This window comes from Copadichromis virginalis, linkage group LG1 (assembly GCF_057382275.1).
Source record: "Copadichromis virginalis isolate Kocher_CV1m ecotype Utaka linkage group LG1, C_Virginalis_male_GT1.1, whole genome shotgun sequence".
NCBI classification, from domain to species: domain Eukaryota; kingdom Metazoa; phylum Chordata; class Actinopteri; order Cichliformes; family Cichlidae; genus Copadichromis; species Copadichromis virginalis.
In genome coordinates this window covers 8,578,218-8,595,268 of record NC_140618.1, presented here as the reverse complement: position 1 = coordinate 8,595,268, position 17,051 = coordinate 8,578,218, and the positions used below count along the sequence as shown (strand labels likewise).

Genomic DNA, 17,051 nt, shown 5'->3' with positions numbered 1-17,051 from the left:
ACAGTGACATTTCTCAATCACTTGAAGAGTGACTCCATAATATGGTAGTTTACACATTTGCTAACAAGGAAAAGCTCCCTAGTTCAATCGTGGTAGGACCTGACCCCAAATCCCATCGGGGCTGGGTCAGGAAGGGCATCCAAATCAAATAAGCAGAGTTACCTGTTATGGTAACCCCCTTCCAAATAGCTGTTAAAAGTAGCTTCTGAGTCCTCGGATACTTACTGTCTTTGCTACAGGGATGAATGGACAGTAGTCGCTGTTCCTATTGAAACAGTGTCTGTTTGAGTAGTTTTTAAGATTGAAGCTCCTGCTTTAAGTGCTTGGACCCTATTTCAAAGTCATGACTGCATTCATAGCATTCACATAGAGAATCATCCCTGAGCTAAAAATTATTACTGTGTGTATGCATGCTGTGAACTGGTGCATATGTGAATGCATTCATTGTGTTTCTCCACTTATTTGTTCGGGTTTTTCCTTTAAACTTTCCTCTTTCATGTGTGGATTACTTGACTCATTCGGTCAGCACACTGCTGCCAGAGATAATGAGGATGTTTTTTAGATTCATTTGAAATATTACATTCTGTTCTTAACATCTTTTAATACTAGTTTTAACGCTAATACTAGTTAATACAGCCCGGCTTTGACTTGTCAGTCACAATCTATGGGGCTCACCCAGAAGCCTCCCTCATGAACAAATCTGTAATTGTGAGTGTGTTTTTATCGCCCCCTGGTGTTCAAGCTGCTGCACATTTAACAACATGCACAAACGACACACTAAACCTCGAAGCCATTTAAACTCAAACACAGTAGAAATGAATTCAATTAATAAATAGAATATAATAAAAAAATTTATTGCAGTTAAAACGCAGAAGTCACTGAAATACTTTCCAACAGAATGACAGAGATACAATGAAAGAAAACAAAAAGGTCAAAGGAGAAAAACTGCGTGTCATGGTAGCCATTTCCTGAAAAATCTGGACCACAGAATGACACCACAGAAATCATATATATGTGTATATTGTTATTATTATTGAGTTATTGAATTATTATTTCAAGTCACAAACACTCATACAAAGCAAAGAGATTTGCTTTATGGCTTCATTTCCCCCCATGAATATCGTCTCATGATGAAACATGACATATTCTAGTAGCTCTGTTTATAAAAGGACTTATTGCAACTTTTCTTCTTCTTCGTATTATTGAAATATTCTGAATATATAGATATATATATATATATAATTGTGTATCTAACAGATGACAATAATCACTGTAGTGAAAAAATGTTGCCTCCGCTTTCATTCAGTAGTAGTGTGGCACCTACAGTGAGGAAATTAAAACTCATACAGTAAATTAACAAAATCTTTTTGGCCACAGTTTAAACTTAAAAGAAAAATATTAAGTAACACAAAGCGGGGAAAAAAAGTTTTTGGCCGTAGAACCATAAAAGGAATGAGATCGGGGACAGATGTGAGATCAAGCCAACATCACCTTCATCACCACTGCTACATAAACTGAACACTGGCAAAATGTAGCATATATGTAACATAACATCAACAGCATCCTCCCTAATGTCACCCCTACCTTCACACTTGGCTATTAATCAACAATACCACAGTAAGCCCACACTGACTGAGTGCTCTGTAACACTACGATGAGCACTCCCGGCTATAGGGTGAGTTTTTTTTTTCTGTTTTACAAAGACACCACTTGACGCATCACACTGGCTAAACAACACGAAATCCACCAGCACGAAAGAGCACTACTGAGACGGAGGGGTCAATGAGATGGAGGACAGGTCAAAGGTCACCTGATGGTTGACAACACTGCAAGACCCGGTGAGTTGATGGAAACAGAATGACTCGCTGTTGACAGTATAGGCAAACAGATACCTGTACATCTAACAGAACATAAATACTTGAATGCGGACTCTGTATTTGGATTTATACACACACACACTGTCGTTACACATCTGGACATATTTGTGCCTTTTCCTTAATGTTGGTCAGAGTGTTATCAACACAGGCTTTGGCATACAACTTGTAAAGCATTTACATTTCTTCTAACTGAGCAGCTTTTATTCTTTTAACCTATAAATGCAGCATATGTGCAGAAATACTTCCAGTATAGTTGATATTGATGCTAGGTTAAATTTGGGAACACATGAATTACACGTAGCAAAACTATCTGGACTTTCAGCAAGACATCATCTGTGCTTGCTTGGTAATTATTAATGGTTTTTAATCGAACAGGAAAGAAGAAAAGAAAAAAATTGAAACTTCTTCCAAAAATAAAAAAAAAATCAATAAGGCTCGTCTTTGTAAAAAGTAGCTTTTAGATTTCGGAGCTCAAAAGAAGACAACCTTGTACGGACATCCAAGGCACACTGAAGTACAGAAAAATCTAAATGATATGTCTATGAGAATATTTAAAACTGATGCAGCAACATTAGCAAGCTACTTTTGACCAAGATCAGCCCATTTCTACCATGTTGCGCATTTGTACATGAAAAATAAACAGAGCGAGCTTTTATTTTATTTTACCTACATCAACTCCCCCAAATTTAACATAACACAGCAATCAGTGTCAGCTTTGTTTATGTGTGCTTTCATTCCAGTGAAGCAGCTGATCTCACTGATGCGCTTATTGAAAGTGCACGTGTTCATCACTGAAATCAGTTGCTGTGTGTTTGGAAGCAAGAAAATCCTGCACACACACACACATACACACCTGCGACCTCTGCTGCAGAATCACATTGTGTTATCACAGGTCACATGAGGTACAGAGAGCTGGGGAGGTTATAGGGAGTAAAGGATTTAATACACTGGAAAAACCTTTCTCAGAGGTGAAACTGCTCTAAGGGCAGAGCTATTTTAATTGGCTAAATCTCAGTGAGAGGAGCCACATTTTTGGCTAATTGGCAATTTATGTAAAAATATGCATGGCATTCATGACCTTTTAAGATATCGGGAAGTCAAAAGGCAAACAAATTAAGCTGTTTCACCTGGTTGTCATTGTGGCTAGAATTGTATTGTAGGTTTGTAAGATGTAGCCAAGATATCGTACTATAAGGCTTCTGTTTAACTTTGCACGACCAGAAAAAACTGTTAATATGTGGCTCTGCCAACTGACATTCCACTACAGCAATGAGAAAATGTCTACCCCCGGAGCAGCTCTGCCTCTGAAAATATTTGTACAAGAAAAACTCTAATCTCCTGGGCTTGGAGTTGGCCAGATCACATCAGACTGCAATTCTCCGTCTGCTTTTTGAGGTCTTCCAGTGTGGCCTGGGCTTTGTCTTTCAGCTGGTCGATGTCCACATTCTGGATGTTGGACAGCTGGCCCAGCACCGACTGCTTGTGTGCTTCCTCCTCGTTGTCCTCGGCGATCATCTTGGCAAGCTCTGTGGGCAGCACCACATCGTCCCCTGCCTGCTGGATTTGGGTCTCATCCATCTCATTCTGAGGTGGACACACATGGACAAAGATAATATATATCTGACGTATAGCCATGTCCACCAGGACCAACAAGAGAAAGGACAAGCTCTTCCATGGCTTGGAAAGCATAAGAATATGTGATCTTCTGTCAAATAATAAGAAGTAATAATGATGCTCAAGGTCACCTTACATCATGAAATTAATGAATCAGTAACACTTAAATATTCCAATAAGAAAGAACATTACTCAGCAATTGATTAAAAGTAGTATTAACATAGTACTATTATTCCTATTGCCTATTCACGATACAGATTTTAAAGGGGAGGATTATCTTTACTTTCTTTAGATTATTGGATATTTCAGTTAATTTACCTTTGGTAGTCTGTACTTTTCCCGAAAATGAGTTCTAACTGTGGCTCGCTCAGCTTTCTTCTGAGCGTAATGATCTTCTCGTTCTTTTCTGCAAGAGAGGACGAAAAATATTTTGGGGGCACAATTGAAAAAGTGAAGCTTAGGTTCCAACCAGAGGTGACTATATAAATATATACATTTTTAATATGCGCTTTTATTTAAATGAGACATAGAAAATGCAAATGTTAACTCCAAGATCTTTACTTTTGCAGTGGGTATCGCACCAAATATTACAAACCAAATATGCCGTAAAATAAATCTGGTACTTCTCTAAAGTCAAGTGAAGTTGCATCTCAGCTGTAAAATAAACATAAGGCTTCTGCTGAATCTGGATCATGGAGGCCTTGGAGCCTAGCGTTACCCCGTGTCCTCCTAACGCTAACTACAGGGCATACAGCGAACAGAAGGTGGAGCAGCAGCAGTGCCGCCATGGGGAGAAAAGCAAGACATGTTTTGCTTATGCTTATAAACCCCAGATGCAGCATCCTGACAGTCCAGCTTTCCTCTGAGGGATTTCAGTTTTCTCGGGTTGTGGACTAATAGATCTGCACTCATTACCACTCACATGCTGTCAGTCTGTCCTGTACTTACTAACTTAAGCGGTACAGCATGGTCTGCCTGATGAGCCTCATTCATGTTAAATACCTTAAGTCTGTAAAGGAAAACCTGAAAAGAGTGAGTTACTCTGCAAAACAGGTAGTTAAACCAAATACATAGGAAGTACTGAGACATTTAAAAATACTTATCTTGGTGAAACTGAATGTTGGGCCATATCAAATGTCTTTTAGCCTACTTACATTTGTCTCTTAAAACTCTTAAAAACAATCCATTATACAGTGTATGAGGCCTCCAGCAGAGGGCAGGCTGTAGGCTCCTGGCAATGCCTTTGCCATTCAGTGTCACTGGAATATTTATGGCTTTAGTGTAATTCGTAATTGTCCCCCATCATTTGCTAAATCAGCTGATATGCCTCTTACAAATTATGAGTCAACAGATATAATCCTTTACAATTTTGTGTGTACAGCCCAAGGTTGAGCATAGCATGATTACAGAAACAAAAAGCAATACAAACACAAACATTGTGGATGATTTTAATCAAAGCAAAGCTACAGTGAAAGAGGCTGCATTGCATGCCTAAAAGGATTAGATCAGCAGCATCATCTAAAAGCAGAGGGACACTCCAAGACCAGCGGCATGGTTCAAAAAGTGTCTGTACCCAATGTGTCAGGGGAAGGTCGTTTTATGTGGCGTTGCAGCATTCATGGAGGCGTCCATGTGAGCCTGAGTTCACTTCATATCAACGTGAGTAGGCCAAACACCAAAGGGCCATGTGGTGCTCACTTGCAACCAATGACCGGGGCTTTGTGCCTTTCTTTCTCAAGGGCATCAGATGACCGGGGTCGTCTCTGTGGTCTTCGCGTTGAGGGTAATAAAATGTGTGTATGTGACACGTCAGCATCGCCAACCCACCCTCACAAACCATATTCTGCTTCATTCTGAGCAGAACGAGCTTCTCAGTGACCTATGCTCGTGTTCAGCACCTCTGACTAATAACTCGCCTCCGAAGAAGGTCACGTTATGACGGAAGAGCATTAAGCATCTCGTCATGCCTCCTATGGAGCTCAGTGGGCTGAGCTGAGTGTTAATACTGCTAGAGTTAGGACTTCACCTCCCACTCATTTTGAAAATGTCTGCCCATGGTACAGTGAAACACTTTGGATAGACGTGTTAGATGATGAGGACGATACATTTGGATAATTTCCTTTTAACAACAGGACAGTATGTAGTGCTGTTTGGGTTCTGAACAAACTTGCAGACAGAAACCAATAAAATCAGGTTTATTTGTCTTGTTTTTCTGCAAAAACCAGATCTGAATCCCTATCCTGGATTATTTATAGTAGCTTATTATATGACGTGGAGTTCTGCTCTGAGGATCACACTAATCAATAGTGAGTTGCTGTCTCCTGGGTGAACTCTGCCAAATGACCTTGTTGTTGCCTTATATTCTCACCTAGTGCACTCTGAAATTAAACTACATGATAAATATAATAATAAAACAGCGTGTAAAGAATGAACTTTGGAAGGTGAGGTGAAGGTGATAAGGGAAAGATTGAAATGATATAAAGTGGAAAAAATCAAGTGAATTACAACAATTTAAGTCAAAGGCAATATTTGACATATTTTTGCAGGCATCCCCTGGCTTTAAATCACTGTCATTTTGAATAGTTACTTCTGTATGATTATAATGACGATGATGAGAGTCGGTTAAAAGCCGAAACTAATTTGTATTATTGTTGGTTATTTGCCCTCTAATAATCACCACTTTAATTACCACACAGTCCGCTCCATTATTCAGCCGCACGCACAGCATTAGGAACATTTTTTGCCACAGGCACGAATCCCTGTAGACATTTCCGTGGAAGAATGATTCCAGGAATCCCAAATTAAAGACGGCGCTACACATTTTTGCCGAAGCAAAGAGACGGAGAGCTCCCTGGGCGAGAGGAGCAGCTGCGCGTGGAGTGTTCATATTATTGCACTGGTGCGTAAAAAAAGCGCGCGGCGCACTGGGGGCTTTCTGCTATTTACACAGAAAAACACACTGTTTAAGCATGCCACGTTTCCACCCCCTCACCCCCGACACACAGGCTTTTTTCATCACAACTTTACAATCAGAAACTTCAATCATTGGCTTACTTTTCCTCCTCTAACTGTTGCTGATATTGTTCAAATTCCTCTTGAGTCATTCCCTGCGCGGCGGCGTCTGATTTCTCCCCTTCGGATTTCTCCTCCGTCAGTCCTCCTGTCAGGTTCTTCAGCTGTCCTCCCACCACGTGTTTTACCATGAAAGCCATAGTTGCGCTTTGGAGAGTCCTCGATTTGTTCGGTTAAGAAGTTGAAGTTGCGATGCGCTCTTGGGCAGAGCGATGATGGGCAGATATCAACCAAGTGCCGTTTAAACGAGTATGAGACTTGTAACTTTCAAAGGATGACTAAGAGCAGTCAAAGCGTAAAAAGTAGAAAATAATTCCGACGATGCGTCGAAGACCGAGAATTTCAGCACCACTGGCCCTGGACAGCTCCGTGCCGAGAAGGATGGAGAGGAGCTGCTCAGCTATGAGTCAACAACTTTGGCGCTGAACTCTACCAATCCTGTGACTCCGTCCGCAGCCACCACTCCCTCCACCCAATCCCAAGCACCGCCGGACTAGGTGTGCGCTTGCACAGCGCGCGTCGGCATCGTGGGCTGCGCGGGATCCCGTGATTCGCCGTCTGATTATAACTTGCAATGGATTCAGACAGATTTCCGGAGGCGGTGTGGGGGGACAAACAACACGTGACGAACCACAGTATCTCCTGGCTGTTTTGGTGCCTTGGTCTCTGTCAGGGTCATCTGCGCGCTAGAGCCTACTACAGAGTTTGTCAGCAGACAAACAGAGTATTAATTGCAAATTAGTGGGATGGTTGTCTGTTAACCCACGGCATTAGCTTGGTTTGTTGGTCTAATTGCTTAGAAATGATGAGTCCTCTCTGTCTGCTGCACATGAATAGGCTCCATTTCCAACAAGATGAGTCTGTGTACGTTGCATGGGCAGATTCAGCACCCTTGTAAATATCCATTCTACTTGTGGACTAGAGTTGGTAAATTTGTCTCCATTGCATCACAGTAATACAGAACAGTACTGTACTGATCCAACGTCTTGCAAGTGAGGTTGTAATGTCAGTATTTTGTGCTTGTTTGGCTGTGTTAGTGTGTCTTTGATGGGGCAGGCGGGGTAAATAGTTTAACTTCCATGAGCAGATAATGCGTTTTAGTGAAAGGCTGGCTGCTTCTTGAGGTTACTGGAGATGACGTAGCACTCAACTAGAAAGCCTCATTTCTAAAAATATGACCTACATGTGTGTGAGGGATGCTTTAAATCTCTCTTCCTGTGAGATTCTTGACATCCAAAGTGTGAAAAGCAACTTTGATCACAAGTCAACAACTCCAGTGTCCTGATCCTCGCAGCAGTCTGACACCGAGCCTGGCCTACTTTCCCCATCCCTGTGGATCAGGAGAGACAGAGCCCGTCTCAGTGTCTTTTTGTCACAGGCTTAGCAAGGCCCTGTTAGCCTATACCTGCCTTGCTTAAAATCTCCCCCTAACTTCAAAGCTGCCATTGGTGAATAGATTGAAACGTAACATAGTGAATAAGATCAAAACTGTAATCTCTGTGAAATTGAATAAGAAGAAAGAATTTGCCTAGCCAGCATGTTTCAACATCAATTTATATCCTTTGGATTTTGATATTCAAACCCAAGGGATCTGTTCCAAGTGCAGGTCCCAATCACTTTTTTTCTGGATTATTACTTAGCCCTGACTACAGGTGCTCTAGCAGGAGGTTTTAATCCAAGATAACATATATGACATACATAGCTCAATGCTTAAACTCATACATTTCTGTAAAGATTGACTACATCCCTCTCTTGAGGACATGTGGTGGCTGAGCTTCACAGAACAATCACAGCAGCGTGAAAAAAAAAGAGCCGAGGCGGCGTGTTTATTGGCAAGTACAACAAATTATGAGAAATACACCAGCTGTTTTCACACCATACTTGTGATGCTCTGTCATCACTGCTATCACCCAAGTTATGAAGACACAGAGAGACAGTTTTTCAGTATTTTCTATGTTGTCCTGTGCTATGTTTGTGGTATTTCTGTGCTCCTCTTCAGTTTGCAGTTCAGTCAGCTTTGGCTACCTGCCATTGTCCAAAAACACATTGGGTTTATTGGTGATTCTGAATTGAGGTATGTGGCTGCTTTTCACTCCGTGTCAGCTCTCAATTTTGGTTTACAAAGCGCTATGAATTCCAGTAATTCATAATTCCAATGCTAGTTTGTTGGTTATTAATGATGATTTTTCTGGGTCCAGAACTGATTTGATAGCATGTAGCTCAAATCACAGCAAAGCACTATTTTGCCCTAGACGGTTCGATTACTGATGAAACTACAGACAAGTACAAATTGAAGGAAACACAATCATAAAGCGTCTCATTAAGGCGTTGGGTTACCAAATGTCCCATATTATCTTTAATGCTGATACCCGAGGTATCCTGCAATCTACCAGCCAAAGCAGTTATAACGCAGAAATAGAGGCCCCCAAAAAGCAAGCCTACTGAGAGTATAGACCACCAGCTTTCCAATGTGTGGAGGTGTTAAACACATCAGTCCAGAATCTCTCATAGGTGTTCATGTAGTGGGTTGAAAGCTGGTGACTGTGAAGGTCAAAACATGAAAAAAAAACACTAATTCAAATTAATGTTTTGTTGTAGTTTGAATGTGATCATTCACAGCAACTTCATATTGATTTGTTGTGACCATAATGGCTCAGTCACACTAGAGTAAAAATAGGATGGCAACCTTCTGGCGACTAGCAAAAATTAGTGGTTGCTTTTTGATTGCATTGAATTTGAGACTGAGACTGAGCATACAAGGCCCTTAACCTCTTGGTGAACACTTTTAAGTGACAATTGCAGAGGTCACTTAGTGGGAGGCAACCTGTATCCAAACAGTCTCGCTCCAGCTCAGACTGTCTGGACTCATTCTCACACAGATTGGTGAAGGTCTACAAATAGCTGCCATCTAATTTATAAATGCAGAAAGATTTTCCAGCACACTGTAACCAATCTGAGTCAGTCTGTGCAGATGAGTGTAACTTGTCTGTGACACATCTCTTTGCAATACGAGACTCAGTTGATTGCCAACTGATTGCATTCAGGTTATATTTCTTTATAAAAGCGAGGTTATGTCATTTTGTAGTTGAACCACTGTCCTGCAGCAGCTGTGCCACTATTTGTAGCAGAGTATCCATATTTCTGTTTTAAATCTATGACATTGGGACTGGACTCTGAATGCAAGAAGTTAATGTGAATTTCTATTTAATGATCATTTCTGTGTCAACAGATTTCATAGATTCGGGATTATTTTATGTAATAAAAATAATAAATAAGGTAATAAAACTGCAAGTCAAATATGGTCTCCCACTACTGTTGTCTCTTCTGTGACTGTAGCATGGAAAGTCCCACTAGAGACAACAGTGGTAAGAGATTCAACCTCAGGACCGCCTCAATGTAGTGGTCAACAGTTCAGTTTATTCTACTGAGAGAACTGACAGAAGTTCAGAAGATTCCATAGCAAAAGGTGTGTCAGCATATATATTGTTATCCAGAAAACCTGTATAGCTGCATGTAGATATTATTGTTTATTCATACTTGGAGTATATACACGATCTACAAATGTTCATGAATTTTTTTAAGCGCTGTGTCCTGCAACTTAAGCAAACTGGAGAGAATATTAGCACTAAAGAAAAGCCAAACTATATCAACACTGAATCCTGTCAAAATTCTCTTGAAAACAAAAGGAAGCAAAAATGTGGTTGCTGTTTCAGTAAAAATATCTCAAATCAGAGGCTGTTATCAAGCCTTCACTTAGAAAATAGAAACATTAAGAAGGACTTAATCAGCTGTATTTGTTAAATAAGAGCATGTGGGATTGAAATGAAACACTCTTAGTCAAATGGAGGAAAACAACATTACTCACAGTTCCTGATTTAAAAATAGACTCATGTTAATGCTCCCTGGCTCCTGCCGGTGCTCAGTTCGTATTACTGCCTACTCAGATTTGACTGATGTTTCATTGTACAATGGAAATCAATCCCCAAGGTCTTTGTAAGACGTATTTGAAGCATACATGCTTTATATATGTACGCATAAATGCATGCATAGCCTCTACACAGATGTTTACCGTAAAATTCATGCGTGGTTGCACACGTTGCTCAAACATCTGTGGTACAAAGTCCATATAGTAAAGTCTATAGCAAAGAAAAAACACTTTAGTAAAATGAATGTGGAGTAGGGATAGTATTTGGTCTTTCATTACAAATAAGAAGAAAATTTCAGGCAGCAGTAAGAAAAGGTTAGACAGGCGTGACATAATGTGATTGTCGTGATCACGGTGCGAGTGAACATAACCGAAAGCATCACGCTGGCTTCCACCCAGTCACACTTCCAGTCTGGTTACACTTGATCTTTCAGGATTAGGAGGCTGTGTGGGATTGGGAGAGATGGGCTTATGTACACCATCACTCACGCTCACTGATCCTCAGCAGCCGAGTGTTACACCTTTGTTTCTCCAGACAAGGGATTAGACTCATCAAACGAATGTGCCCTGCAGCAGACAATATGCACATTCAGGGAGTTTTTAAATGCACACAGGCAGAGATGACGCCATTAGCAAGTTACTCGGAGGCCTGTCTTAAAGAAAGCTGTGGGCGTGTTAGTGTGTATGTGGTGCCCCCCTCGTGAGATGACAAATATCACGCTAATCCCATTAGAAGTGCAAAGTGCTCTGTGTGCTCAGTGACAAAACTATTTTTTTTTGTATCAAGCAAGCATCTGACACTATTTGCAAGAATTTGTTTTTGTTCTACCTGCATCAGGGGTGGACCAGAAATCAAAACAGACAAGTGGGGGTCGCAGAATCATGGAATCATATGGTGGAAAAGCAAGTCACCCCAGGGGAGGTGGTTTGATGCACTGCAGGCTGTCTAGAAGGTGTTGAACTACACCACATGTCAGCATGGCAGCTGTCCCAACAGCTAACATCAACTACTTCCACATGACATGAATATTATGGCCTTTTAAGAAACCATTTAAACTTGATGCTTAAATCTACACAGAGCCCGATCTGTATCAGTTCAGCCAGGCAGAAAATTTGGATTTTATTTGCTCAGGTTGTCAGAGATAGATATCTCCCTCTGGGATTTCTGCCTTTTCCCAAATACAGTGGAAGCAGATGGAATTTTGTTTGTGGGGCTTGCAAAAAAACAAAAAACAACAACAACCAAAATATCCTTAAAAATTTCAATGAAATATCTCTTTCCAGAAACTGTGCCTCAGCTAGATTGGATGAGCCACAGAACAGATTGCCAACCATTTTCAGAGAGACTGTTTCTTCAGTAGAAAGTAGTTCAGATGGAAAGGGTTGACAGGGAAGTCTGTGGATTATCCAGGGTAATTGGGACACAGTTTTTGGAAAGCGATGGAGATTTTTTCTAAGTTTCAAACATCTCAAAAGAGATGGACTGGTCCAAGTAGGATGACAGAAATATTCGAGACCAAACTCGAGCTGACACACCCTCCATGGGTTCATATCGATCTCATACCTGCTTGTAACAATACCACAAACCGCAAAGGGTAAGTGAGAAGAAATGGCCTACTTAGATGCTTTCCAAGCATGTTTTACCATCAGTGATATTATTATAAAAATCATTCCGTAAGTCAGCTTCAAGTATTTTTTTTCTTACAGTTTTACTCACATTACCAGGAAGTGCCATGTTGTGTGAATGTGAATGAAATCATTCAAATCAGCGGATGTGTGCTCCCTGCTTGCATTTCGACCTCGTGACAAAGTATTCTTTGTGCGTTCAGTAGATTTCATAGAGTCCCTTCGAATTTAACATGAATACGTTTGCATGGGCACAATGGCCAGGAAATGAGTCATTCAGAGAGAAGGAAAATGCTGTATATTGATTACGAAAAGCTGAAAGCAGGAACCAAGGCTGGAATTCTCATTACATACTGGCGTGGTTTAAAGTGTGAAAAGAAGCCGCTAAGAGACACACTCGGTGACAGAATTCACAGCAGAAGGAGGCGCAGATCAAAAGTGAGAAAGATGAAACACAAATGTTCAGAGGATTCAAACTGAAATAGGTTGTGAAATTGAGTGTGAATAGAAAAAAGGACTCAAAATGTGTGCAGCTGCCTCCAAAACTGCAAGCACATTTGAAAATTAGGAAGATAATTTATCACAGGGAGTGTGTAAATCATTGTGATTACTGTTATGAAAAAGTATGTCTTTTGCAGACATATAAAAGCTGAAACCCTTTCGATACAAAGACAATGCCAAAGTATTTCAGCCGATGCTGCTGAGAACACCATCTGCTTAAACAGCCTCACCTAATGACAATAGAGAGTTAAAAACAGGACGTCAAACATAATTGCAACTCTGACAGTGGAAACTCTCACCTGTTCTCACCCGTCTAAGAGAGGCACCAAAACCTCCTAAAAAGCAATTCTGCCAAAGAAATAGCTGTCAGGGTGCCTCTGAATATCTAGCCAGTCCACAAAAACTCTGGCTGTACTGTTTTTTTCGCAAAAAGCCATAGAATCCCTATTACTATTACTATTTGGTGTTCATACCTCTTATATTGCATGTTAGTCAGTCCAAGGTCTAAGTCATTATTGGTGATGACCCTAACCCTATATCTATCTATCTGTCTAGCTATCTATCTATTTATCAATCAATCAGGCATCCTAGTAAGGCATCCTAGTTAGATACCTGAACCACCTCAGCTAGCTCCTTTTGCTGTGGTGGAGTAGCGGCTGTACTCTGAAGACCTCACCATCAGGAAGCTTATTTACACTGCTTCTATCTGTAGTCTCAGTCTTTCTTTCACTATCCACAGCTCATGACCTTAGGTAAAGATAGGGGATTGCTATTTTCTCTTTCATGCTCACCTCTCTCTTTGCCACGACAGACCATCTGGATCACTGCTGACGCACGTGACAGAGTGTACCAAATGTTCTCATAGACATCTCAGGTTATTACAGTGAGACTCAGTGTGAAAAAACAAAAAAGAAACAAGAAAATGCTTCTGATCACACTACTGATCTCATGAACTGCCTCACAGGCTTAAGCACTGTGGGATCTTGAAGACACTTCTGTGTGGTCTCCAGTGATGATCCTCAAGATGAAAGTCTGCACAAATCTGCACAAATCGGAGGTCTGTGGTGTAATCTGAGATACACATGTGGTTCTCTAAAAGACAGTCTAAAATTGAAATCGGAGACAGTTTTTGTTTTTTTATTGGTGAAGTTTTGGAACTTTTTTTTTTTCTTCCTTGCACGTGGCCTGCAGTACATTTCTTAACACACACACAAGTCATGTTTGAACAAGTGTTGTTTCATCCCTGTGCTGTGCTTTTAACTGCTGCCAACCTGTTTAAACCCACATCAAATGCAACCCCTATCTCTATATATGCACCGACTAGTATTAACATTAGCATGCTCCAAGTCTTTGCATTCAAATGCATGAACTTGTATTAGTATAAGTAGCTCTGCTGGCTTTAAACCTTATAAGCATAGCGGCTTTATTGCCTTGCTTGGCTACCGAGTAGGCCGAGTCGTGCATCAGATAATTAAAAAAAATGTCAGGATTTGTATCCATATTTAATTGCAGTTAAAATGACCCTTAGTTGTTCAGTTCTTATATAAACTTAAAGTGAAGATGAAATGCTAAGTAAAACTCAGATATTAGCATGTTACATAAGGAAAGTAGCCATTTTAAAAGTGATGTTAGAGACAGAGAGAGAGAGGATGGCAAGCAGCAAAGATCACAGGTCAGCTCTGAGTTCACATTATGAGCATATGGCTGGCTGCTAAGCCTGCTCAGGCGCTGTAATGTCTCTACTTATTTCCGTTTTCTTTCCTCTCATGCTTCTTTACACCTCTCCTTTGCTGCTCTCACACACTTGCCTTACTCACTCTCATTCCCCTCTACTAACCCATCCTTCTTATCCACCCCTCCTCCTTCCCCTTTCCTCAACCCCACCGCTCCTTCAAATCCCTACCATCCTTCCTCCATCCCTCCCCCTTCCCTCGTCTCCCCTGCCTGATTTAGACCTCTTGCCTGAGAGGAACATCAGAGCACAATGGGTTAGTGCTGGCTGAGCTTAAATGGAATGAGAAAACCGGAAAATTCTCTTTCATGAATAGATGCAAACAATCGGCAGTGTGAGGGTGAACGGGGCAGAGGAGCATGGGCTGGGTAAGTAAGAAGAGTGAGATGAGGATGGAAGAAAAATGGCTGATGAGGTGGCTGAAGATGGGTGAAGGTCAAAGAAGAAGGAGCAGGGAGGAGTGACTGAAACTCACCCTAGAAGTCATTTTGACAACAAATTGTTTCCTGACATTTGCAACTTAATATACTGTACTATTAATATACTGCACATAATCTTGTGTTTGTGTAAATGGTATTTTTAGGGGAAAGGTCCTCAAAGTACACATAAGCTATCAACATTTCATGTTGAGTTTGAGGTTTTAAAGCTTTGAAAGGATTTTCTTCTTAGTGTCTTAGTAAGGAAGTCAATAATCTTCAAATATATTTACTTCTTTAATTGAAACGTACTTAATAACTTTCCAAAAGTATTAGTTAGATGCCAGTTAGCAGTGTTAAAGCGCTAAAACCCAGTTGAATTATCTTATATGTGATAAATGTTCTTCTGTGTCAGTGGAGTTTGTCTGGGATTAATTTATGCTGTTACCAGATTTAATTAAGAGACTCACAACCATACAATAGCAACTTGTCAATTGCAAAATGGACCCCTGAAGGATAAAGGACGCCGTGCTTTGTTGTTTCCTTTTGACTTTAATATGAACCATAACTCCCAAAGTGAGCAGTGTGTTTCAGTCACTAAGATTTAAAACTAAGAATTGAGACCATAAATCTGTCAGGAAAGTGTTTACTGAGATCAAAGGTCAAGGGAGTTTTAGGAAATTTTTCATAGACTTCTGAACAGTCTGACTGTTCAACATGAGGAGTTGCCTCCTTCCCAAGGTTGGCCGAGCTGTTAACAAAGGAACAGTCAGTTTGTGGACTCCATCACTCTACTGTGTTGGGTATAAATGTCTCTGAAACATAGCAAAGCATACGAGGTCCAGTTTAAAGCTGGAGGGCAGATTTTCTTATCTTTGGTGTTGCTGAGTTTGCCAGTGCATTTCTTCTTTTTAAGAATGTAACACATTATTGATTTGGCCACTCCTGAAGTGTTTGCATTCTCTCTCTGACAGATTTATTTAGTTTATTCAGTTAGTCTCTCTCACTTCCACTAACATCACTTTGGGTAAACAAAGACAAATACAATACAAATACAAATTCAACACTTTGAACCAATTTCAGATATCATGTTTGCATCATTTGTCATGAAATTACAAGAAACAGTCCTTACCTGGGCATGAAACTGCTTGTCAATTAGTTGTCGAATTAATTTTGAGCTGCCAACAATTGAGGGGCAGGGTTATGTATGAAAAATTATTGTGATTCCCAAACACTTATAAAAAAAACCCCTCAAATTGTGTGATGGAAAAATCTAGGAAGCATCAAAGAAAATTACAGCTGGGAAAAAAGGGAACAACGGCCTTAAATAAACACAAAATCACTGTTGTGGCTTTGGCTCATTGAAGAATGCTAAAACATGAGAAGAGACTGATGACACACAGGAATGGAGACAGCTTTGTAGCTAACTATTACCTTATTACTCTCTTAGTATTGTGGAAATATTTATATATATAATTAGTATGCATCATAAGTCTTATGTACTACAAGTTTCTCTGTTACTGGCAAATTCTGGGAAATAAAGCTTTCCGAACTCAGACAATACATCTGGATCTAGAAGGTGTAAATGCATGCAAATGTACTGGGATGCAATTGCCAGACAAGTTGTCAGACGGCACAGAATCAGTCTCACAATCACTTAATCGGCACTTTTTCCTCATAAAGCTACAGGTAGTAGGAATAACGTTGACTGACACTGGGGTGAAAAAAAAAAAACACAAAACAAAGCAAATTTTGCATAATAGCACAAACAATATTCACGACACTGTATTAGCAATTACAGATTGCATGTTAATTCCAGGTGCAAATGAAACACCAATGTCATCTGATTAAACTTTCTTTCATTTCTACCTATTTGCATTAATTTTCTACCTAATATTAACCATTAAAACTTGGTGTTCCTTGATTTCATGTCATTAGTGTGGTTTCCGTCTGCAAAAAGGTTCTACAAACCCACAGTACAATCCTCAGCAGACTCACTACACATTATATAGCCTGCTGTGTGCATACTTTATATCCCCTGTGATGCATCGTGCCGTAGCTTTTCCATACATCTTGTCATCTTGTTGTGACCCTGAGGTCTCCCTGAAGCACTCCATGTGTTTTCAGTGTGCTGCACAGTTCCAGCTTTGTTTCTCTTTCTCTCACACATACACTGACAGACAGGCAGACTTCAAAGTAGTCACAGAGGCAAACACTTCTCAACAACATCATCTAGCTGCAGCAGCTATGAGGGAGGTGTTAGTATTCCGATGTACACACAGACACAT

The 17,051-nt window shown here is 40.4% G+C and overlaps 1 protein-coding gene across 1 annotated transcript; it reads right to left on the bottom strand.

Annotated features, from left to right (window-relative positions):
* Positions 1 to 833: 833 nt before the first annotated feature.
* On the bottom strand, positions 834 to 7,112 carry cplx3b (complexin 3b). The gene is made up of 3 exons (XM_085444617.1): positions 6,546 to 7,112; positions 3,810 to 3,897; positions 834 to 3,461 (listed from the first exon to the last, which is right to left on the bottom strand). Exons 1-3 carry the CDS (start codon positions 6,701 to 6,703, stop codon positions 3,237 to 3,239), a joined length of 471 nt encoding a protein of 156 aa, XP_085300743.1. The 5' UTR covers positions 6,704 to 7,112; the 3' UTR covers positions 834 to 3,236.
* Positions 7,113 to 17,051: the final 9,939 nt, after the last annotated feature.

What these genes read in the sequence shown, in the direction of transcription:
- cplx3b (XM_085444617.1), bottom strand. Translation starts at nt 6,703, where the DNA reads ATGGCTTTCATGGTAAAACACGTGGTGGGAGGACAGCTGAAGAACCTG. An exon ending in CAACAGTTAGAGGAGGAAAA is followed by an intron (nt 3,898 to 6,545) that starts GTAAGCCAATGA and finishes CCTCTCTTGCAG; the next exon opens with AAAAGAACGAGAAGATCATT. An exon ending in AAAAGTACAGACTACCAAAG is followed by an intron (nt 3,462 to 3,809) that starts GTAAATTAACTG and finishes TGTCCACCTCAG; the next exon opens with AATGAGATGGATGAGACCCA.